The sequence below is a fragment of the Patiria miniata genome, unplaced genomic scaffold (assembly GCF_015706575.1).
Source record: "Patiria miniata isolate m_02_andy unplaced genomic scaffold, ASM1570657v1 HiC_scaffold_5, whole genome shotgun sequence".
Lineage (NCBI taxonomy): Eukaryota > Metazoa > Echinodermata > Asteroidea > Valvatida > Asterinidae > Patiria > Patiria miniata.
The window spans coordinates 4,091,892-4,117,074 of NW_024037072.1; the positions used below are offsets into that span (position 1 = coordinate 4,091,892).

Below are 25,183 nucleotides of genomic sequence, written 5' to 3' on the forward strand. Positions count from 1 at the left end.
TCAATACACCACCTAGCTGGGGAGGTTTGTTTCACTGGAGAAAGTCAACATTTCTACACTATTTTGTTACTTAGTAACACCTGTGTAATGTAGCTAACAGATGCTATCGACCTGACAAATTCACCAAAATGAAAGCATTTGTCAACTGAAAACAGAGACACAGCCAAAAATTCATGCAAGATCAAGCCGTTGGTTCGCATGACCGGCCAATGATTGCGGCAAGAGACAGGATACCAGACCAACTTACCTGTTCTAACCATGGCAGTCTGGGGCGCTTGATTGCCCACACCTGCCACACTAAGTGTGATTGTGTAGGGAACGCCAGGCTGGAGACCAGTGAAGGTGTATTCATCCATACCAGTCACAACCGCTTGGCGTTGGCTCGCTGGCGTACCGTCTGTCAACGTTAGCTGTTTTGGGGGAAAAGACATTGCTCAAATAATAATGTGGCAGACAATTTGTGATTACCAAGTGCTTACATTTATAGAAATAGGAAAAAAAAGTTGGTGAACGACAGCTTCACAGGCGCTGCTACTTGGCCATGAACTCCGTGCATAAATTACCCCCTAAACGTTTACAAATAGAGAGTTAGGCAGGACTGTGAAAAGGTAACAGACACCATTCGCAAACATTAAAAAATGGAACTGTCAAAAGTATCATGAAGTATCTTACTTTATTGTAATAATTATGGATCCTGTGAAATCATTCTGATTGGTATGCTGTCATTTTTGAGAAAAGAGGAACCCTATGCTTTGTGTCAATAAAAAACTGAAGATATGATGCATTTTCACAGTTTCCCCAAAAGTATACCCACTGAGCTGAAATTTCTACATATTAGTTACTTAACCAGTTCACGCCGGGGATTATTTTGACAAGAACAAAACGAGGCGCTGGATTACTTTTCACCCGACTACATGCCAGGCGGGTTGAAGCCATCACCCTCGGGCAGCACACTCATATTTCCGGCCTCGCTCGCTGCGAGCGAGTCGCTGACAGATATTTCCGGCCTCGCTCTGTGTGTGGTTATCCGTTCCGAACTGATTAATAACCTTCGTCGGATTTGTTGTATTGTTGACAATGTATGTGAACATGTCATGGAATATGCATCAAAGTAAATACAAATTAACCTTGAACATTCAAATTCTGAAGTAGCTAACAGTCCACCACAAGCTTAGGCCGTGTCCGAAACGGGCTTCCAGATCTACGGCTATGTCTATTGTCAGCGCGTCCCTGCGCAGTTTCAATGGGCACAGACCTAGCCCTAGCTCTAGACAGCTGATTCGGATGCAGCCTTATCGTCCTTTATTTTCCTTTAAAACAAAATCACACGGCTGCCATTTTGTTCTACATTTTAAACACTTTTTGAGAGAAGATCCAGTGACTGTTTGCCCATATCAGATGACTGTGTACTGTGCATGCATTAAATACATAAAAGTCACCGTACTGTGCTATAAATATACCTACAACTGAAATGGGTCAGGGCTGTGATACTCTGCAGTGATATGATACGTTGCAGTGCTGCGTTGCATCGTTAGTTAAGACGATTTTTATGAAATCGGGCGCTGGTCTTACTGGTAGCAAGGCTACTAGAACAACCACACATTGGTTTTGCCTTACAACACTCTAGGCTCCAAATACTGCAAAACGGTACTCAAACAATATCATGAATAAATAAAAAAAAAATGACTAAATGGATAACATACTGTGTATGCTGTTGCTGAGTCGTTAGTTGGAGTCCAGTAAATAGTTACAGTGGTAGTGGTGGACCCGTGGTTGATGATTTCACCAGCAAAACTTTCCTCTAGAAAAGTGAAGAAAGAAAAAAAAAAATCGAAATTAAAACAGTCAAGCATCTGAATATTATGGAGTTCTGCACATTTCCAAATAACTGATATATTTAAAGTATGACGCTTGAAGTGACCTAATGAGCAAACAATATTTTTAAAAATATGTGGCTTGCTAAAAAAAAATACCATAGGGATAAAGTTCATATTATTGACTAGTATCTGTGAAAATGGCACAAAATTTGCACGACATATTTTCACAAGTTATGTCTCATTTTAATACAAACAACACAAAATTCGACTGTCCACCAAAGATCATTTACCGTTCAAACAATGAAACAAGGGCGTTTTCCTGCCTACGCACGAGTAAACAAAATAAAATTGTGCACAGGAAAACAGATAGAAATCACCACTGTTGTTTCAGAAAAACAAATTCTTCATATTCAAACCACAAAATCTGACGGTAAAAATAATGTTTCATGTTTCAGTCTTGACCAAAAATTATGAACAATCTTATTTGAATATGAGTGCCTGTGTGTAATCTTTGGTTCTCGCTCAGCTCAATAGCTTCAAATGGCATTCCATGGACAGCTGTAAAAATGGATTCTTTTAGTACAATATGCATAACGTCTCCTAGCATGGATCAATTTCTGTAATTTGTTTTTATTTCTCTAAATGAGTGGAAGAACCTGCTCGTTTAATATATGCTTTGTTGGTGTGTCAAGTTTAATTGCTTTTTAAGGGGGAAAAAATCATTAATCCAGGTCATACTTTCTTTTTGGAGTAAAAAAAAAAACCAAATGGCAGAACGAAGTTTTGAATAATGTTTTGCCTGTTGCACTTCCAAAATGTTGGATATGAAAGCCTAGTCATTAAGCTTTCTTGTAGTACAAGAATCATTCATATCGCTCGTGTACTTTTCAAGATACGGAATTTTGAAAACAAACACCGTTTTTAAAGTTCTGTCCACAGATCAAAAAAATGTTAAGTGCTCTTTCAGCAATACGAAAACAATTCTCATAGGGATGCATGTGAATTGTTTTCTTTTTGCTGAAAGAACACTGACCTTTTTTGTGATCCGTGGACAGAAATTTAAAACGGTATTTGTTGAAAAGTACATGAGTGATTTGAATGATTCTTGTACTAAAAGAAAGCTCATTGATTGGGCTTTCATATCCTAGATTTTGGAAGTGCTACATGCAAACCTTCATTCAAAAATTGGTCCTGCAATTTGGCTTTCGTGTTTTTTACTCACCCTGTAAATCTCTTCAAATGTTAAATTCAATGCAGAGATGGCATGGTTTCTAAAGTTCTGACCAAAAAAGATACTCTACCTGTGGTGGTTGTGGTGGCTACGGGATCACTCAGGAAAACCTGCACAGCCGTGCCGGTGGTCGTGTACACAGAGAGCTCGTAGGTGGTTTGCGCCGAGATGTAAAACGTCGCCCGTCTCTCCTCGTACCGGCCTTTGCGTATCATCTGAAACTCCGAGCCGCCCTCGGAGACAGCGGTGACGCGGTAGCCTTGGTAATCACCGGGCTCGGTTGGAGCTTCCCAGGTCACGATGATGTGGACGCTGATGACGTCAACTACTGTAATGGAAGCTGGTGGTGGTGGAACTATAGTGGTAAAAAAAATCCAATCAATAGAAACTTCAAAATTGGGTTTTCCCCCTTCCTGACATATTTTTACTAACACTGTATATGTTCTCCTGTGTGATTGTGAGAAAAATTCACATTTGGGTTTCCTTTTTTTGTTACTCACCCTGTATTAAAGAGCCTGAACACCATTTCTTGAAAGGTCATAATAATTTGCGAGTAACCTATACCCTTAGGGGTTTACATTTGAAAAGCATCTGGTACGCTGACTTGCTCAAAATGCTTTGCACATTTTAAATTTGAATTCTCCTGAGTAAAGACGCTGTTGCTAATCACATGATTAGGGGCAAGCTCTTGCATAGTTACGTAAGAGACGCTCAGCACCAATACATTGTGTCACAATGGGTGAGAATGGCACAAAGACATTAGACCATGCCGGAGCTGGGGGTTGCTAGTGTAAGGGTTGCCCCGAATCACGTGATATAGTAACAGTCTCTTTGGTCGGGAGAATGCAAACTCGGGAGAAGTGCTTATTCAAAGCATCACAGTTATAAAAAAAAACTTGAGTGCCACTTTGCACACTCATGTGACCACGTAGAAAATTGTCTCCTAACTGGCTTTCAATAATCAGTTATACATCTCAACCTAGAGTCCCAACAGAGAGTTCATATTAAAAAAAGCTTTATTAGAGAGACTAATATCGTAGCAAGAGACATTTTTCCCCAAAAAATAATATTACCAGTCCAAGCAGCGAGAGATCCAATCGGTGTGGCAGTCCCTGAGATTAAAGCCTGCACGCTGATGTCGTACCGGAACCCAGATCTCAGATTTTCCAAGGCGAGGGACGTCGATCCGAGCACGGCGCTGGGAGATTGCTGGTTGCCATCCTCCGGTGAGAAGATGACGCTGTAGGTATCGGCTCCCACTTGGGCATCCCACTGTATCGTCAAGACGTTTTGAGTCCTGGAGAGCAAGCGCACTGCTGAGGACACTGTGAAGAGGACACACAAACGTTTGTGATAATTGTTATAAAAGAAAGTCTCATCAATCAATTAGATTTTTTTTTTTCAGTAGGGCAAATGCTACGAATACATGAACTGCTCATTAGAGCCCAGCATAGATTTTTGGTCAAGTTCTCAGAATTTGATCGAAGGTTGATCGCAAGTTAGTCACGTGTCAATCACAAGTCAAGCACCAGTCAATCTTAAGTCTGTCAGTCTCAAGACAAGTCACAAGCTATTCTAATGAATTGCTTGTTTAAATATAACTGTATTGCACTTACATTATCCAACTTTGTATTGGTTTATTGGAGAGTGCTAAATATACGTCAACTGAATCGAATTGAATGAACTACAACAAATGTATATTGTGAACTCCAACAAAGGCATTCTTTGGTTATTGCTCCTCCTGGTCGTTTCTTGAGACTGTACTTGACTGGTCATATTTTTCTTGTAAAGGACTTGTAATTTGATATATATGTCCTGGATTGGAATAGTGATGCAGTTGTGATGGACTTGCGATGGACTCGTCAACGCGTCTGCCACCAGTTCACAAGAGTCAAAACTCTAAAAATTGGACGAATGGACTTTGAAATACATGTTTAAAGGACTCGATGAATGTATATTGTGAACTATTCTAAAATGCTCACAGGTGAGTAATACAGCTATGGCCTTGATTCAGTTCTCCTACATGGTCACAAATCTTGTTCAACTTACGAGTTCGCACTGTCCGGGTCGCCGAATCACTGCTTCGGAACACACCGTCCAGTTCCTTGACAACCGACGCGACTGATACGATGTAGTCCGTCTCCGGCTCCAGATGTTCGAAGGTGAATGTTTTCTCGTCATCGGCCGCGACCGTGCCCGCTAACACTGGCGTGGTTTCACTGGTTTTCCGAATGCTGAGCTCATAGAGGGTGACAAAGCCAGCAGCAGGCGACCATGTCACAGTGATAGAGCGTGACACTGGCGTCACAGTCAGTAATGCTGGGACATCCACCACTAGTTGATGAAACAGAAATTCAAAAAACTTTTCTCAGTGTGAATGTTAAATGCTGTAGGTCCAGAGCCTTTCCTTAATAACGAGGCAAATTCTACAACTTTGACTTTTCAAGCGGACAGGTCCAACAAAAAACATGAAAAACCTGTTCTTGAAGCTAAAATATCAACGGTTCAAATCAGCCTAACGATAATAACAAAATTAATCTTTTGAGTGATTCCATTTTCCTCTGTGTGGAACAATAATCGTAAAAGAAATTTGGGGTAGATTTTTGCTATAAACTGATAAAATTTGTCCATCAACAATACCTCAACAAAAAATGAAAAAAATTTCAAAGGCGGGTTTTCATAATGAATGCCACATCTTACGAGTTCGTATCTGTGCCGTCGTTGTGACTGGCGGATTGCGCCCCACCGTCGTGAGGGTGATATCGTAGAGAGTGCCGGGCAACAAGCCAGTGAACTCATGGTAACGCTCCAGGGCCGTCAAGGGAACCTGCTGGACCTCAGAGTCCAGTCTCAGGGTCAGGGTGTAACCCGAGGAGCCGGACACGGCGCCGAATTTGAGGGCTATAGATGTGGTTGTCACGAGGTGTGGGTAGATGCGGCCTCGATCACCCGCAACTGAGGAGAATTAAAAAACAGGAAAGTTAATTAGGCAAAGAAATGTGTTGTGTTTCCTATTACACTGACAACAAAATTGGACAGGTGAGTTGGTACGAAAAAATTGTAAATTATATATAGCCAGACAAAAATTGGATGGGATGACAGTTGATTAATATTTTTGTGTTGTTTCGTTTTGGCTTGTTTTGTTTTTGCATGCATGCATGCGTAACAGTCAACATATGAATTATCTGTTCATTCTGCATTTAGGCTGTAAGGCATGGAGAGGGCCACACTGCCGACCAACTTGCAAAAAAAATTCAGATGAAAAAATTGAAATGCAAGACGATGTCCGCAAAAAAGGAAGGAGGGTGCCACAAAAGTTTTTGTTTCATTTTATTTGAAAAAGAACTTTAGGTTCCGAATGATTTTCTAGGTTTCGTGGGGTAACTGGAAATACAGGTTCTATTTTTTTTTCTTAGCCTAAAAGGAATGTTGGAAAATCAAATTGTTAAAAGATTTTTTTATTTGAGTACCTTTTACCTCTAGATTAAATACCTGTCGGTAACTCTAAAGTCTATAATATCTATTATTAATACATTTGTACACGTCAAGTTGAGAGGTGAATTTCACATGAAAGTGTGTTATGAATAATATATTACTATGACTATAGGTTGAATAAGTTGAATATTGAAGTTGTTCTGTGAATCGGACAAAAAAAATAAAGAAACTAACGTGTGCTTCCTTGTCCAACTGTGGTTCCGCTTCGAAGATCTCCGCTGATGGTCGTCGCTTCGATACTGTAGCTCAGGCCGGGGGTCAAACCATCAAGGACAAAGGTCAAGTCGTTCTGGATGACCGGCGAGGGCTTGTAACCATCGTTCGGAGAGTAGACCAGTTCCACGTTGTCGTAATCACTACCCTCGTTGTCGACGACTACAACGAGTGTGGTCTCTGGCGGGAAACCACTGGTGACGCTGACAATAGTGGGCCTGGCGGGAACTGAAATAAACAGTCAGTGAAATTGCAAATTAGAGTAAACTTCTCAGTCCCCGATTCATGTTGTTTCAACATTTTTGCAATGATGAAAGAAGTGGCATCACCATGCAACATTCGTTCCGAGTTCTGGATCCTCTGCGGTTTGGAGACTGCTTTCGGTTCCAGTTCCAGTTCCCAAACTGAACAGCCCTAATGACTACAGCTGAATGAACTTACGTGTCTGTTGTTTGATTTGATCAAGCACAGTTGCACCGTTCAAGAGTTGAATCGTATACACGACTCCAGGAGTCAGCCCAGAAATCACTTCGTTAGTTGTGTCAGTAACGATGGGCGTTCCCCCAGGTGAGTAGTTCAGAGTCTGCCCAACGACAAACCCGGTGACTGTGATCAGGTTTTCCGTAAAACTCACAATCTGGAGTTGGGTGAGTACTGTGGACAAAAAGAACATCCTGAACATTAAAATATAATGCTCAGAAAAACACAATTGAACTTGGATTGATTGAATTCATATTCAGGTGAAAATAACATCTTTCTTTTTTTAATTTTGTTTTGGTTCACACTTCTCCAATTACATTTAAAAAAGCACAAATTCTTTTACAAATGCATACTTATATGATATATTTCATCATTTAATATATTTTATCAATCTACATCTTTTAAATCTAAAATTTGGATTGATGTTTAGGGTCAGAAACTGAATTACCAGAGTTCACTACTTGAAATAGATTTTTTTTTTTCAATGCTATAAACATTAGAAATGAAATAATTTCTGTACAGATTTTGGATTGGTTTTTTTTTTTATTCAAATGCTGTAGCACTTTTTTTCCTGTCCCTGTTGCATCTGACATCTATGATTGTATAATTCTGGGTGCACTCCTTAACGCAGTCATCCTCCAAGAGTGATTACGAATAGCAGACTACCTACCCAACAACTTAAACAAACGTTTGATGTCATTCTTAATTATTCTTGAATGGCAAATTACAAAGTTTAGAGGTGAACAGGGCTAGACAGGAAAAAAATGCCACACTTTGGACACTAAATGCATAGATCGCCCACATCGCGAAGCAGGAAGCACGTTTGTCCAACACAGTTTTATGGTTAGACTGGAATATGCAATGTCCTGCAATGGAAAATGGACACTTTTGAAATGAAAAATCAGTGAACCTAGATGTTTCAATCCACTCCATCTAACATTTTTGTCTGGTTATTTTGGTGTTTTTTTGTTGATTTTTTACTTCAGAATAAGCCACACTTTCTCTCTTCTCTGGAAATTGCTGCCAATAAGCTAGTTCGGTATTTCAGCGATGTTATCCCGAATGACCTCGGGTCATTGAAATACCGAACTTGCTTATTGTACATGGGCCCGGGGCCAATTCTATGGAGCTGCTAAGCACCTAAGTTTGCTAAGCATGGAAATTATATGCTAAGCAATATCGGGTTACCAGCCAAACTGTCCTGCAATACCTATTGCTTCTGACTAGTCCTCTGCCCATTCATGCTTAGCACATCAATAGGCTATAAGCCAAAAAAATCAGCTTAGCGGTTCCACGAAATTGGGCCCTGAACAACAAAGAGAAAATCGCGAATGAAGAATGGACATACCTGTGGTGTACTGTGTAGAAACAGGCTGGCTCTGTACAGTCACACACTCATCGCTAGCACTCGACAGGAGTGCCCTGACCTCAACCGTGTACTGGGTTTCAGGAGTCAGGCCGGATATCTCATACTGGGTGGTTGAGCTGGGGACTTGAACTGACACGGCACCGTCACTATTCCCTGCGTAAAACGTAAAGGGTGGGTGAAAGTAAAAAGTCAAATAACTTGAATCAAACGGCACCAAATTCTGCAGGGTAGACAGAACTGATGCAGATTTTGCAAAAGTCTGACTAATGCGGTATTAATTCACCTTTAAGTTGCACTTAGCTTTTGGGATTGTGATAACTATTCATGATAAGGACTAATCTGTACTCAAGATAAGGACTAATCTGTTTGAGATTAGGACTAATCTGTTCAAGATTAGGATTAATCTGCTGAAGATTAGGACTAATCCGTTCAAGATTAGGACTTATCCGTTCAAGATTAGGACTAATCTGTTCAAGATAACGACTAGCCTGTTTCAAGGACTAATTTGTTCAAGATAAGGACTAATCTGTTCAAGATTAGGACTAATCCGTTCAAGATTAGGACTTATCTGTTCAAGATAAGGACTCATCTGTTCAAGATTAGCAATCTGTTCAAGTTTGGGACTTAAGATTAGGACTTTGGATCAGGCTGACCTGTCTTGTAGGTGGTGATGAAATAATCAGGACCTAAGGTTTGAGACTCATGATTTAGGACAAAGGGCATTTTAGGACTCAAGATTTTAACTTTGATGTAGCACCTGTTTAACAAAGTAGGTGATAATGTAATCAAGGCATATGTTTTAGGACTCAAGATTTCAACTTTGAGTTAGCACCAGTTTGTAATAGTAGGTGATTACAACTTTGAAGTAGTACCTAATTTGCACATGAAACCGTAATTAAGACCTATGTTTTAGGACTCAAGTACGCAACGTTGAGGTAGAGCTTGTTTGAAATAGCAGGTGATAACGTAAACAAGACCCATGCTTAGGACTCAGGATTTAGGACTTTTGAACTAAGACTTACCTGTTGGGTAGTAGGTGATAACATAATCAGATGCTCCTGATGAAGCACCCCATGAGAAGGAGATGTCCTTAGAAGTTACATAATTGGGGGTTATAGTTCCTGGTGTAATGGGGGCTGAAATACAAACATAAAATGCATACCTCGTGACATTTTGACAAAGCAATAGAATGAGAAGTATAAGAAACCATCAGGGAGGTATGTGCTTAAAAAATCGACTCTTTTTCTAGAATTTCTGGAAAGTGCAAGTTGCACTGCATTATGGATAAGTCTGTGCATTGCGGAACATAAAACCCACATTCAAATGGTGCAAACTGCCAAGAAAGTGCAACATACAATGACATATTGCTTCACATATTGCTAAGGTGCTATATTATTATTATTATCCCTTCTCATCGGGCCTTTAAATAAATTTCTCCTCATCAGTCCCATTTAGGGAGATTCTTCAGAAATTAAAACTTCATAATTTTAGGGGGGGGGCAAAACGTTTTTATGTGATGTATTACAAATGACTATTGTTCACTAAAGAGTTGCTAGTACATGTAAGTAAAGACACAAATTTCCTAAGATGTTTCCTAAGTTGGTCTTTCTGTGCATAAATTAGCATAAATTTGATTACAAAGAGTCACAAATGTGACCAATCAAAATGCCACACACATGACCACAGAACAATTCCCATATTGTAAGACTAAAGCAGAGGGTGTACATTGTTTATGCATTCTGTAAATCACAATAGACTAGTCTTACTCCAAAATTAGTATGGGCGTGTGTGTCCTAAGAACTTTGGAGAAGAAAGATAATTTCCGATATTGGCCCAATAAAACTTTTACGTCTGATGTCACACAGGTGACCAAAATTTGATGAGCCCTCCTAAATATTTTGACACAAATTGTGAAAGTAGAAACTATACTCTGAGGTAGGGAGTGAAAAGTACTATAAACCTGATGAAGCTTCAAAAATCAGGCGAGTCAAATTTTATGTCACACAGTGACCAAAGAATGGCCCTTTAGAGAACACGGCTTAAACAGTTTGCCGTTTGCACAAACTAAAATGTCATGTCTGACTCTTTCCTTTCAAATGAAACAACTGCCGAACGGAGGGGCAGAATAAAGACAGAATGAAAGAGGGTTTTGGAAAGGCTTTCAATCAAAAACTCACGTGACGTAAATGTTTTCATGGTTGTTACACTCGGTGTCGACGCCGCTACCACCCTGATTGTGTATGACCGAACGCCGCTCTGAATTGGCAATGTTAGGGATCGTGCCGTCACAGTCCTCACATCCTGTGTCTGACCGTTCAGTAACAAGGTGACAGTGTAGGACGTAGCACCATCTACGGGGTTCCATGTGAAGGTGACAGAAGTGGATCCAATGGCTTTGATGTTGACTAAGCCCGGAGTACCAGCATCTGAAAGACAGATTGTGACTCAATATTCAATCTTTCTGAATGACTTTTTTTTATAAAGATCGGGGCGAAAATAACCGATGAATAAATAGGGCAAACTTCTTACCCACAATCAAAAAATTTTTAAATTTTTTTTAAAAATGTTCTGACTTGCTCACTTACAGGTTCATTTGCATTCATCCCAAAAGTCAGCTGGTGAATTATTATCAAAAAGCTTTTTAGGATTAAAGATGTGGCTGGTACTAAACAGCCAGCTGGCTTGCTGTCATTTAAGAAATCAAGAAATGTAGAATTGTCCTATAAAGAGTCTTATTGATGAAACCGTATACTTAATGAGGTTGCAGACCAGTATTAGACCTCAGTGATAATTACATGCACTTCCAAAATTTGTTAAAAATACTCATAACTCTCCAAGGTGTTTGAGACACACATCAAACTAAGGCTTATTTCGTCATCTTTCATTTTCCGTTCCATTTTTGGGGGTTGACTTTTGGGAGAAAATTCCATCCAAAGATGATCTCCCCTAAGAGCAGGCCTGGAGGGCATCGCCATTTTGAAAACGGACGCCTACACTCCATTGTCATCCACATTTCACACTAATACAAGCTTGCAGTCCTCTGCATGGCTTCCACCCTTCTGTTTTAACAAATCCTCAAGTTCACGGCCCTCAAAAATGGAGGAGAATTTACTGCAGAATTTGAGGGCAAACAAATCATGATTTGGCCAGCGTAGGCAATTTCAGGCCTATTTACTAGGGTGTGCATGGTTTATCACTGTTTTTCCGAAAAGTGTATCATCCACTGAGCCGGAACTTCAGTTTAGGTTGGTGTTGTGGTGATGCTATTATTGGAAAAGAACAAAATGCATAACAAGAGAAAGATCCTACATGCCTTTAACTGTAATTAAGCATTTGGTGCTTGCGTGGTTAGCACAGAATTTTGTGCTGGCTCTGTAAAGCCGTATCCCAATGACTTGGCTACGGCTTGAAATAACACACATGTCTATGGGAAGTAGCTGCAGCCACTATCGTAGGTGCGCCTATGGTAGCGCATCCCAATGACTTGGCTACGGCTTGAAATAACACACATGTCTATGCGAAGTAGCTGCAGCCACTATCGTTGGTGCGCCTATGGTAGCGCATCCCAATGACTTGGCTACGGCTTGAAATAGCACACATGTCTATGGGAAGTGGCTGCAGCCACTATCGTAGGTGCGCCTATGGTAGCGCATCCCAATGACTTGGCTACGGCTTGAAATAGCACACATGTCTATGGGAAGTGGCTGCAGCCACTATCGTAGGTGCGCCTATGGTAGCGCATCCCAATGACTTGGCTACGGCTTGAAATAGCACACATGTCTATGGGAAGTGGCTGCAGCCACTATCGTAGGTGCGCCTATGGTAGCACATCCCAATGACTTGGCTACGGCTTGAAATAACACACATGTCTATGGGAAGTAGCTGCAGCCACTATCGTAGGTGTGCCTATGGTAGCGCATCCCAATGACTTGGCTACGGTTTGAAATAGCACACATGTCTATGTGAAGTGGCTGTAGCCGCTACCATAGGCGCGCGTGTAATTTCAAGTCGTAGCCAAGTAACCGGGACACGGCCTTGGCACAGAATGGAGACTGCCAGCGCAGATTTCTGTGGTTAGCAGAGCCAAGGAATGGGCCCTGGTCCAGCAAGAACCAGGAGGATAGAAACTGCCCAACTCACTTGTTGTAGCCGTTTGGACATTGGTGTCGCCATCCAAGTTGAAGAAGGCACCTCGCTTGCTTCTGACAGTGATCTGGTAGGTTGTGCCTGGCTCCAGGCACATGAGGGTGTACTGAGTATCGGTGACAGTGACGTCCTCGGTACCTCCAGGGGTGTAGGAGATAGCGTAAGAGTCGACTTGACCCCCAGGTTTTTGCCATGAGATGTCTATGGTGGTCTCCGTCATGGTAATTTCAAAGAATTCCACATCATCAGGCACTGGATTGTATTTGGATGTGAAAGAAAAAAGACGCTGCCATTTTTGGAGTTGGTAAGAGAAAGATTTTGGTTTCCGAAAAACAGGGGTATTCTTCTTTTTTCTTTTTTTTTTGCAGAGTGTTAGTTTAACACTTAAATTACTAAATTTCCTCAGTCCCTAATGTGCTAACATGCTTAAACATAACATTTAAAAAATGGAATATATATCACAACACTTGCTTTCGAGGTGTAAATTTAAATCATAACTGCATGATGAAAACGCATAAATTTAATGCACACTCCAAAACGGATATTTTCTTTTCAAAATTGTTTTATATGGGAGAGGTATATATTCTTATATGCCACTAATGCCAGGTGCAATTACTGCGTAAGTTTGAGGTCGCAAACAAAATAAGGGTTAGGCAAAAAAAACAAAAAAAAACAGTTCTGCTTCCGATTATATGGCATTTAAAAATAAGGTAGGTAGGTAGGGAATATATTTTTGGGGGGCAAATTTTTGTGTGTATGGAGGCGTCTGCGTGTAATAAAGGGTAAAAGGTAGTAATTGATGCTTTTGGGGTTTTCCCTCATTTTTCCCCCAAAACAATTAGGGTAGGGGCTGTCAAAATAGGGTAGGTAGGGTAACCGGAAGCAGAACTATTATTTTTGGGGGCCTTGCTGCTACATTCTTCTGTTTTTTTGCTGAAGATGTTTGTACACATACTATATGAAATCAGACAGTTTGCAATTCACAATGTCTTAAAACATCGGTAATGTACAAACATTACAAACCTCTATGTCTGTTCGATGAACGGAACTTAGGCTTTTTCGCATTATGTTTTTATCAGTTTATTTTGTTTTCAAACGCAATGACAACGGCGCCTGACGCTCAAGCATAGACCCTATGGGTTTAGAATGAAATAAGTCAAAGATACTTTGCGCAACACGTGCAAGTTGCGCAGTACATGTCCTTCCAATAGGGTTCTGAAAAGCGCCACCTACTGGTTGCGCGCAGAGTCTATAGGTAAACAGCTACTCACATGTCTGCACAACTTGGGAGGTGATCAGATCCCCTCGGATCCCGCTGGCAGAGGCGTACAAGTCAAAGGTATACTCTGTGCCGGGAGTCAACCCCCCAAGAAAAACCTGCCGGGTGGCGACCCCCGTGATGGGAGACAGTGGAGATCCCCCGTTAGGACTGTACTCCAGCTCATACTGCTGGATATCGTTGCCCACGCTCTCCCACGTCAAGCCCAGGAATGTGGCCCGGCGAACCTCTACATCCAAGGAAGCTGCAAGAGATGGACACAAAAAAATATGGTGACAAGTGCCCATAACTCTTTCATTTACTTACATGTTATCCTTCGGTAAGATATATGGCGTGCCTCAAAAGCAAATGTAGCAGTCAAACAATATTTATTTTTTTTCTGTGGAAACTAAATCTTTTCTTTTCGTAAAAGAATTACCATGAGACCATAGAGCGTTTCTTTACCCTTGCCAGGATTTCTGTTGTGTGTGATTTGGACCTCTTGTTGAAAAGTGGCGGCAAAGCTTGTAAGATCTGTTTGAGCCGTTTTCTTATCATGTCCACACCACCTTCTTGGTTTGTGAATGGCTTTCGTTAGGTACCAGATAATCTGAAAAGTGGCCCAACTTGGAATTCAAGTCCTTTCATTTTAGCTGTATCTCTGAAATGGGGTGTCCAAGCGAGATGGGATAAAACCCACTGTGTAGAGCATTTAGTACACCTTCAGACTCGATACATAAGTTTTCCAAAAAGAGAGTGCTGGTATTTTTAAAATTTATGGATTGACTGCTACATTTCTATTGACACACTGGGAAACTGGGGACCCCTCAAACCTAATTTGTCTGTTCAGTTTGCCTTTTTTTTTGGGGGGGGGGGGGCTTCATTCTCTGCTTGATGTGTAACTTGCATGCCTCTTTGATAATATTCTTGATTTATACTCCCCTCGTACAAACTCACAGCCCCAACTACTTACTGGCAAGCCTCATTGCAAACTGGCGCAGATACTTTCAGCACGTATGGCTGCACTTGTTTGCACTGTCATTGTATAAGTCATTCACAAATAGGCAACTTTCTAAAATAGTGCTCACATATATACTCATATCGAATCTGTCTGTGTCCTATTTTCATTCATGCTAGCTTGCCTTCTTGCTTACTGCATACTCACCCACAAGCTCAAAACAATTACAGATTTTCCTTGTGCCTTAAGCTTGTCTTACCTCGGTAGGGTAAAACTTTGCTCGTTTAAACCTTGTCTATTTTATTTATTGATGCGTTTACTTAGGGACTGCCTTCAAATAACAGTATCTCCCACAAATTACATAACCTGGGTTTGTTTCCCTCAGTGTTACCCAACCAATGTTCAACAGACATTCTTCAGAGTTCTGTAACCCTCCTATACAAACACACATTCTGCGCCAAGTTGTCCTTTCAGTCAAAATCAATCAAGTGACTGTTTTCAACAGTTCAGAGCTTCCAGCCTATATAAAAGCAGGATTGACTGGCTGTGACTGTTTATGTAACTTGATACAGCTATGCGTTGACTGTAAGTGATTGATAAGCCAGCTGTGCCCAGCACTGGCCTGTTTTGATCAGTTGGCTGAATTTGACTAGTCACAGTGCTTGTGTGAAATATGATCTGACTGCTGGTGACTAGTCTGTGTAAAAGGCATGGCAGGGGAAGAGGATTAATTTTTTTGATTTCCGTTGCTGTTCAGATAGCAGAAGGGATTTTTTCGAGGGTTGAATGTACTAGTGACTCAGACTTGGACCAGAGTCCCAATTTTGTAACTCTGGTTTATGGAGCTACTATGCTTAGCACATAAATCTGCTAAGCACAGAAAACTGTTGCTTAGCAAAAACAGGTTACCAGCTTAAAAAAAAACATACAATGTATATCATCAATGACTGGTTTTCAGCAAATTTGTGCTTAGCACATAATTTTGCTAAGCAGGATTTTCTGCTTAGCAGCTCAATATGAAATTTGGCCCCAGATTCAAATCTTTGGGACAGACTTGGACTCGGCTGAATTTGTGACTTCAAAATGTCCCAAAGTCATTGCGTTGAGATGCTCAAAAGTGCCAAGAGTGAAAAATGCCACACGTTTAAGATGCCAAGTCAGTCATTCTTCAAATCAGGAACAGAAATCAAGTGGGAAAGCATTTTCAGATGCCAGCTAGGTAAACTTTTGGGACATGTTTACCAAGTCCCCAATGCGTTTTTCTTCATCTCTCCCTTGCCCCCCCCCCCTCACTCCCACAGTAGAGTCTAGTGTCAACCCCATAATTGAGGTTTTCTGGATGCTCATTTGGTCTTAAGAGGATGGAATTTGTGGGAAATGCTTGAAATCTGGGGGCAGTACTTAGAGTAAACGCATTGGAGATGCTGCTGCTCTCTTCCAGGTCACCCCCGATGCCAGCCACCGACCTCACGGTCACGTCGTACGGGGAGTTGGGATTCAGTCCGGTCAGCGTCACGGTATTCGCCACGGTTTGTACACTATTAGAAGTCTGGGTGTTCCTCTCCACGTAGGTGACCTTGTAGTAGTCCACGTTGTTCTGTTGTTGGGAGGGAGTGACGGTGATGGTGAGGCTGGAGCCCTGTCGGTTGGAGAAGCTGAAGGCGCTGGGTGGACGTGGAGCTGGAAATTATAAAAATAAAAAAAAACACCTAAAACAGAATTTCAATTGTGAGGATAATCATTGGCCATTTCACATGAAGTAAAAAACCAGGCTTTTATTGACATAACAGTAATAATGAAAGAAACTAAATGTGATGCACCAACCATTTCGAAACTGTGACACGCCCTCCACACTGACAATCTGATTGGTTGAAGACAGAATGCGCAGCTCATACTGGTAGAGTGTTCCCGGTGTTAGATTATCAAACGTGAGGATCCTATTGCTACCAACTACAGCTTTGGTTGTGATCACCGGCGAGTTGTTGTTGATGGGGTCCTCGATTTGAACCAGGACAGCTGAGTTTCCGTCCGGAATGGCTAGGTTGGGTAACTCGATGGCCATCATACCCGGGGTGTTGGTGCCGATCCGAGTGAGCACATTAGCTGCAAGGTACAAGTGGGAATGTTATGAATACGAATACTTGGGGGCATTAGGACGGGATTTGAAATTGGTGAAACATGTCCAGGGCGGGTCCACGGAAAGGGGTGTGGGACTGCCCCCGCAAGGGCGGATCCAGGGGGGGGGGCCAAAGGGGGCCATGGCCCCCCAAAAAACGAAACCAATTTTTTTTTTTTTTTATGTGACATCGCAATAAAGGCAGGCAATGAGTACACCACCATCTTTTCCTCAAAAAAACATTGGTTAAAGTGGTCAGAAATTGCCTCAGATCGCACCACAGAGCATCTAGAATCCAAAAAAAAATTTTTGACCCACTTTTTGGGGGGGACCAACATTTTTTTGGGCCCCCCAAAAAATTGTGTTCTAGATCCGCCCTTGCGTGGGAGGGGGGTCCTAACCACCCTAGCCACTATAAACCCTCCCCCTCCCCCAACTCCGATTGAACAATGCTCATTACTAACTTAAAAAATCCCAAATTTCTTTTAAGTTTTCATCCGAATAATGCCCCCACTCCCCAGCCCCCCCCCCCCCCTGACAAATTTTGGACTTAAATTAACCGCCCTTGTTGGGAAAATCCTGGATCCACGTCACTGCATGTTGACGCTAATATTTGTCACTGCTCTTAAGACATTTCTTACAAGTTTATCATCAGTCTAAAAAAAAAACTCTTCAGACTTCATCCAAAATTTAAATGCAGGTATAAATAACGTTGTTTTGTTTTTGTTTTTTTTTCATTTTAGATCTGATAAACTCAAAAGCACATTAACAATGTGGGAGAATAAGGAAAGTTGTAGAATTAACATTAATGACACAAATGTTTCCTTCTGAATGGAAATAATGAAAAACTCCAGCACTATTAAAAATATATTTTTTATTTCTGGTAATGAAACCAAAAGATTCCTCAAAAGCGCCCTAGGCACTGTAGCTCGCAAGCCTGAAGAAACCTGTAGAGAGGAGACAACGAGAAGAAATTCCAGTTTTAGAGGTGGGAGGAATCGAATACCCCAGAAGAATATTCTGGGGAAAACCCACGGAATCAGGTAGGGCCTGAAAACCCAATGCACATATTGGCCGAGGCGGGATTGGAACCCCGGTCATAGCGGTGGAAGGCGAGGAAAGTACCGCCACGCCAACCTGACTCCCTAAAATATGACGAGGGATGCGAAAGCATGCTGTTGACTAGCATTCACAAATTCACAGTACTACAGTTTTCCGACTATTAAATGTAAAAAAAAAAAAAGATAAGATTATCTTTACCTAATGTTAATTCAGTGTACTCGACAGACGAGGCATCAGTGAGTCTGATCCTGTAATTGGTGAGCGGCTTCAGGTGGTAAACGATAAACTCGCTGATGGGATTCGGACCAATATCAAATGGGGAGTCTTCGGTCTGGGTACCAGTGTCAACCTCTGTGACTTCAACCGTCTGCACCGTTACAGGGTTTGCCCACTGCAGCTTGTAGCTGAAAGGGGTTACCGTCTCATTGGCTGTTCCCAGCTGTCCTTCCGCTGGCTGCAAAAACAAATTCAAAATTTAAAAGTTTGAAAAGTAAAAGCTAGGTTTCTGGGGATTGTGGGTAACTTATCATGTGAAGACTTACGCAAGCGCACGGGAAGTTCGTACTGAAGATGGTTTTGATGAAACAGAGTATCTACGATATATATTTTTGATTAACATGTCATAATTACACGGACATAATTACTTTTTCTAAACCAAGCATCTTTGTTTGTAATTCTGGACACAAGGAATATGTAAGCAAAATTTCAGCTTCCTTCATCAGGTAAAAGTATAAACAAAATTTGTTGAATTTTTTTTAGCTATGGCAGCAAAGTTCATACCCTAGACATCAGTCTTAATGCAAAGAAAACATCATCCAACCTGGGCTAGTCTTGATGTAGCCCCATAAATGTGGCCAATGTACTGGACTACCTCCGTAAATAAAGGCCACACTTCCACCCTGTACAAAAACATGTCGAACTTTGTCAAATTTTGATTTTCACATTTAGGCTTAGTTTGTAGTTTATTTTTGCTTTAGAAGTAGCTTGAGTAACTCCAGCTGACATGCTCCATATTCATTCACATGTGAATGAATATGGAGCATGTCAGCTGGAGTTACTCAAGCTACTTTAGAAGCATACTCACCCTCTTTATAAGCTAACCAGAAAGTGCGGCTTCTTTCAGATGTCTATTTTTCGTGAAATTTCCAGATTCGTTTGCACACGTTTGCGTATCACAATTTCAACATGAAATTTCACGAAAATAAGCATCTGAAAAAGGCAGCACTTTCTGATCAGTAATTAAGCACTTTCTGATCAAACTAAGCCTAAACGTGAAAATCAAAATTTGACAAAGTTCGACATGTTTCTGTACATGAAGTGTGGCCTTTATTTACATGGAGGTAGTCCAGTAAATTGGCCACATTTATGAGGCTAGTCTTAATGATGGTCAATCATTGCAAATATTTGAATAAATACAATGAAATAAGATATGAACAATCATGACAATCAATTGTCAACGTTTTCCCATTCTTGTCAGAAAATACATTTCGGAAAGAATGTTGTATCAAGATGCCACTTTTTTAGTCATATAGGGCCTACTATAAGTAGTACTAACTCTACGAAGGTCAGTCATCGCCCCCGGCGATGGGCCAGCCCTACTTCATGTACTTTATGACTTGCACTCGACTCATTAGCCCCACTGGCCTCTGTATTGCTGCGCAGTATACGTTATACTTATAGGCCACACGTTTGGTTTCCCAATCTAGTACGGAGGAGTTTAGTCCGAAATTTGCACATGAGGACTCCAGAAAGATGTCTAAATTTCTCTCAAAATTATAAGAAAGATTACTTTATCTACCAGGAGGACAAAAGATAAGTTATCATAGAATACAACCGTATGCCATGGTATACATGTATAAAAAAAAATGCCAAAAAAAGTGCGCCAGGCTTTGGACTAGAGTAGTATCATCACTGTTGGAAAACCAGGCGTGTGGCCGAACGTACAGCGCAGCAATACCGAGGCCACACCAAAGAATTGTCGTCTGGATACCACATTCGCATTTTCTACCCAAAGACTTACCACAACCTTTGTAAAACATTTCTAGTTATGAAACATCATTCAAGCAATTTTCAATGTTTTTGCTTGCTTTTTTTCGTTTCTTCAAATTAGCGCCACCACTTTCCTAACCACACCTCGCCAAGAGAGGGGGCTATTTCAATGAAAAGAAATTGGCCGACCGAGCACTTTGATTGGATGATAAGTTTTAAAGAGGGCGGCTTTATGCATAATTAATGCTAATTTGGGGATTGTTGTAAACTTTCGAAGAAAGACTCCAATGTTCGCTGAAGTTTTTTTTTTTTTTTTACACAAAGGCTAATTTTCCACAATGATTCTTTGGGAAAGTCCCCCGACATTCCCCAAGTATATGGGGAATGTCGGGGGACTTTCCCAAAGAATCATTGTGGAAAATTAGACTTTGTGTAAAAAAAAAAAAACTTCGGCGAACATTGGAGTCTTTCTTCGAAAGTAAGAGGAAAACAAAATGTCAAGTCGCCGTGTAGGCTAACATGGGGCATATGCATCCCGTTTATTTGCTGCCATAACTCTTTTTTTTTGCGTTTCAAGTTGCTATGCTTTTCTTTCTTATTTTTCCCCCATATAATATAAAATGAAAAAACAAATATGAAAAGCAGGTCAAAAGTTTGAAATTAAAAAAAATAGGAATGTTGGGTTACTGCCAGAGACCTGATTGAAAAACATGATGGCATTTCGAAAGCACGACTAGCTTATACTATAGCGTGGGGTTAGGTAGGATTAAATAGTGCCTACATGGCTGTATTATTAATGCTTGGTATGTGCATGAAGCGAACGATCTTTTCAACTCAGGAATTTCCCATGAATGGAGTCAAACATATGCAAATTTTTGCATCAAAGGCCGAGGCGTAGTGAGGCCAGGCGATTCGGTCCACTGCAGAAATACTTTTATAACCATAATTTATTGACGGAGTAAAGATATGACGTGTATACACTGTGTTAGTCGCCAAAGGCGTTTTTTTCTACCCGATAAATACAGTATTCCCTTCAATTATTATTCCCTTAACAGCTAGGCCTACCTAGAAGGGGAAAAACACTGCATACAAAAATGCAAAATTAATGACATGACCAAAACCTGTCAAGAGTTGCTCGTGTGTCTTTTTAAATGTAAGAAAAACGAGTGCGAGTGTGCATGAGCTCTGCTGGCCGTATTGTATGAAAGTCTTGCATGAAATTTATCAAAATGATCCCTGCCAGAGCTTTAAAATGCGACGCCCAAAAATGCGACGCCGATGGAACACCATACTTTAGGTGTCTACCTAGATTTATAGCGATTTGTGATAAATACCACGTGACTATAACATTGCTGCACATTATTGTGCCTTCATTTTCATAAACATCTTTCCGAATTGTCAAAAAGAAAGTGACATAATGAGAAAAAAAAAATTATTAAATAATGTATTGCTTGCTCCGTGTAATAAAAGTAACGTAGGGATAAGTACACTATTGTATAGTATCTGGGGAAGATGGCACGCAATTTGCATATTTTCACGAGTTATGTCTGTTTTAACACAAGCATCACACAATTCAGCTGTCCACCAATGATCATTAAACAAGGGTGTTTTCCTGCTTTCATGAATGAACGAAACTGTGCACAGGAAAACAGACAAAAATCACCATCATTTTCAAAAATAAAAAGTCCCCATATTCAAAACACAAAATGTGACAGTAGAAAAATAATGTTTCAGTCTTGACAAAAATTATGAAAATCTCATTTGTATCTGAATGCCTGTGTGTAATCTCTGGTTCCCACTCAACTCACTAGCTTCCAATGACATTAATTCCACGGACAGCTATAAAAATGGATTTTTTTTAAAGTAAAATGTGCATAACTCATAGCATGCATCAATTTCAGTAATTCCTTTTTCAAATGAGCGGAAGAACATACTTGTTAAATATATGTTTCGTTGGTGTGTTAAATTTAATTGCATCTTTAGGGGAAAAAATCATTAATGCGAGTCACGTTGTTTTCGACTCAAATTTTCGGTCAAATTTCAACTTGTTTTTGAACCCCCCCCCCCAAAAAAAAACCGTTTTGCTTGGGGACATTATAAATCATAGTCTTTAGATAAAAAGACTTACTATAGGTCCAAACCAATAGAGGCCTAAAACCTAATTAAGTATTCTTAATGAACAAAAAGTAAGTAGCAATCGTCTACGGTGTGCGACGAACCTTGTACCACAAGACTACTGCACTTATTTTACCAGTCCGTTTGAGAATCCAATTTTGAGAGTATAAAATATCCTGCCGATTCCAGATTTGCGGAGATTAATAAACAACTTTGAAATAATTCCACTCCATGCTCTCAGAATCTGGTCGCCCTTCACCCCCGTGCGAAGGGGTGGGAAGGTTTTAACGCGAGCAAAAAGTCCCTTCTTCTGATGACCTCAAAAAAGTTGACCTTGACGACTGTTCACTGTGCGGGATTAATCAGCCAGCTTCCAAGGATCGGTCAATCCTCGTACACAATGGGACGCTTGACCGCTGAATGCCCCAATATCAATTCCGTTTGAGTTTGCTCGGATAAAGCTTTCCAAGTTTTACATGTGAATAGTTGGTATTAAAATAACTTTTACTTCCAAGGATATGTAAATAAACGACAAATAACGCTGGTTTTAATTGCTCATGTTCCTTGCGGGCTTTGGATAGCACTTTTTGAGTGTGCACATCAGTCATTGAAGAGTAAAGAAAAGGAAGAAGTATGTTGTCAAACGGTTCTATAACGCCATCATAGCGTTCTGAATTGATTTAACTGCAAAAGTGATTCTCTACTTCATTTTAGTTCATTTCAAAGATTCTCCTTTAGTTTCCTTCCAATTTTGTTTGAATTTCTAGAAGCTAGTGTTTTTTTTTCACAGTGGCGGTGTTTCGGCCCTTTCAACCTTTATTAAAATATAGCTCAAACATCGTACACACTGTTTAACCAGAGAAAAAAATAATAAAATATCTCATTTGCTGCTAGTTTATTGGTCGGTATTTATAATAGAATTAAATACGGACATACAATTTCACAACCAGTTGTGTTTTATTTTGTTGTGACTTTGCAAGAGTACACATAAATGCGGTAAATCAAGCAGTACATAACTTCCACCTCATGGACGATAATGCAAATTAAATTTCGAGCGATGTCTAAAAAGTCCAAAAGTGGGGAAAATGTCATTGAAAAAAATAATCAAAAGAAGTTTATTAGTTTGATTAATAAGTTCTGCACTTCCACAGTAATAGCTTCGGGAGAAGAAACCAATCAAAATTGCCACGCCGAAACGAAACCATGGACTGTTCAGGGCGTCACCCTTTACGCAGAAAAATAGTGTTACAACATTGCAACGTGAATATAAATTTCACGATTTTGTTATTTTCCTATTATAGAAAAAAAAAGACGGCAAATTACACCCCCCCCCCAAAAAAAATGATACCCATGATTTATTTCAGAAATAACAAGTACAGACAATTGCTGGAGACGAATCAATTAGGCCTACCAAAAAAATGTTTACACTTTTGCTTTCATGGGACACGACTCATGAAACACAAATGTTGCATGAACAAATATCAAATTTCATCTGTTAACATTTTTCGATGTACAAACTGAAAACGGCGCGAACCAAACTGATTTTGGCCATTTATAAATTGTTTCAAAACATGCATCACAATTAACCATACTCAACTCGACCAAGAAAACACAGAAACATATACGAATACGTTTCGCTTCAATATTTTGTCTGAAAGTTCTCAAAAATTACACATGTAATTTTGAAAGCACAATTCGCCAGGTTGCTCTCCTTGTACTGTTTTCGGGTTTCATCCCGAAAAATAGATTTTGATTTTAAATTCCTTTTTTTTTTAAGACAAAAAGTTATTCACTTTTGAATGAAAAGTCTAAAAAAAAAAGAAATCGATTAATTGTGGAATATTTACTTAACAAGTTTCGATTTATTTGCGGCCACCTATTATTATTATCACGCTTATCTTTTTGGGGGCATTATGGTCACAAAATTAGGAAAATATAGCGTATGTAAAGAGAGTTGAAAACGTTGAACAAAAAGCCCTTTCCGTTTGAATGAAACATACAAATTTAAAATTCATTATATGAGAGGAAAAAACGAAGAGTTATGTTGAAGACCACGGGCAGAATAACTTTGGGGAATGATAATAAATTATACCGTGAACATTTGAAAGGACTAATTGTCATCTTCTTACAGGCTTCATTATCATGATCATGCAGACGAACATGATTTTCGTTTTCCATTTCCTCCCCTCAAGTTTTAATAACTGTCTGACATTACTCACATTCGGTTTCAGATTTGTGTTACATTATAATGAGAGCATATAAAGTGCTGTGTCTTGCGTTATCGCCAACAATGCGGACACCCATACTAAAAATCATTTTTCCGCATTGAACGTATTTTTGTTTTTACAAATCGTTCAGTCTCAATAACTTACCTTGAACAGAAGTGTTGCGAGTATCAAGCAGAAACACGCCAAGTTTCTGTCCCCCATGGCTGAGGCCGGCAGTGGCCCTAACCTGGCCACAAAATGCCTCAAAAACTCCCAGGAATATTCGGATGAATCTCTTCTCCCGACTAAATCAAAATCATGCGAACTGTTTCCAGGGTACAGAGTTGGCAAATATCGTTATTTTTTGGCGAGAAAACGGTCATAAAGTAACTGCTTGGAGTTTAGACAAAAATCAGTTTTGGAAAGTTGTTCCGTTTCCTGATGGTTGAAAACGCCCAATGACGAAGCACAGTAATTTCATAACTGCGTTTTCGTCAGTATTGGTTTTACAAATGGAGAGGCAAGTTCAGCATGGGTGTACACTGCATGCCTTCATCCAAAAAAAAATGGGCGCAGCCTTGAACACGCATATTATAATCGTCCCATTGGCTGGTTCGCTCTCTTGCTTTTTTACCCCCGAACAAAAGCTTCTTACAAATTCGCGGGACAAACACATTCTCCCAAAAAGGGCTGGACTATTTTTATGGTAAACCATTCTTTTATGAAA

General features: G+C 40.3%; 1 protein-coding gene across 1 annotated transcript in view; it reads right to left on the reverse strand.

Annotated features, from left to right (window-relative positions):
• The window catches only part of LOC119740867, a 191,326-nt gene extending 166,346 nt beyond the window's left edge, over nucleotides 1–24,980 (reverse strand). The window contains exons 1-17 of the mRNA XM_038216324.1: nucleotides 24,622–24,980; nucleotides 18,344–18,599; nucleotides 16,792–17,070; nucleotides 16,369–16,647; nucleotides 14,023–14,274; nucleotides 12,746–13,003; nucleotides 10,783–11,031; nucleotides 9,628–9,741; nucleotides 8,585–8,758; nucleotides 7,198–7,410; nucleotides 6,718–6,984; nucleotides 5,749–6,003; nucleotides 5,098–5,382; nucleotides 4,122–4,373; nucleotides 3,119–3,403; nucleotides 1,704–1,801; nucleotides 248–410 (exon numbers count right to left, since the gene is read on the reverse strand). Of these exons, the coding sequence (XP_038072252.1) occupies nucleotides 248–410; nucleotides 1,704–1,801; nucleotides 3,119–3,403; nucleotides 4,122–4,373; nucleotides 5,098–5,382; nucleotides 5,749–6,003; nucleotides 6,718–6,984; nucleotides 7,198–7,410; nucleotides 8,585–8,758; nucleotides 9,628–9,741; nucleotides 10,783–11,031; nucleotides 12,746–13,003; nucleotides 14,023–14,274; nucleotides 16,369–16,647; nucleotides 16,792–17,070; nucleotides 18,344–18,599; nucleotides 24,622–24,678 (3,736 nt within the window). The 5' untranslated portion in view covers nucleotides 24,679–24,980. The remainder of the gene's footprint in view (nucleotides 1–247; nucleotides 411–1,703; nucleotides 1,802–3,118; nucleotides 3,404–4,121; nucleotides 4,374–5,097; nucleotides 5,383–5,748; nucleotides 6,004–6,717; nucleotides 6,985–7,197; nucleotides 7,411–8,584; nucleotides 8,759–9,627; nucleotides 9,742–10,782; nucleotides 11,032–12,745; nucleotides 13,004–14,022; nucleotides 14,275–16,368; nucleotides 16,648–16,791; nucleotides 17,071–18,343; nucleotides 18,600–24,621) is intronic.
• Nucleotides 24,981–25,183: the final 203 nt, after the last annotated feature.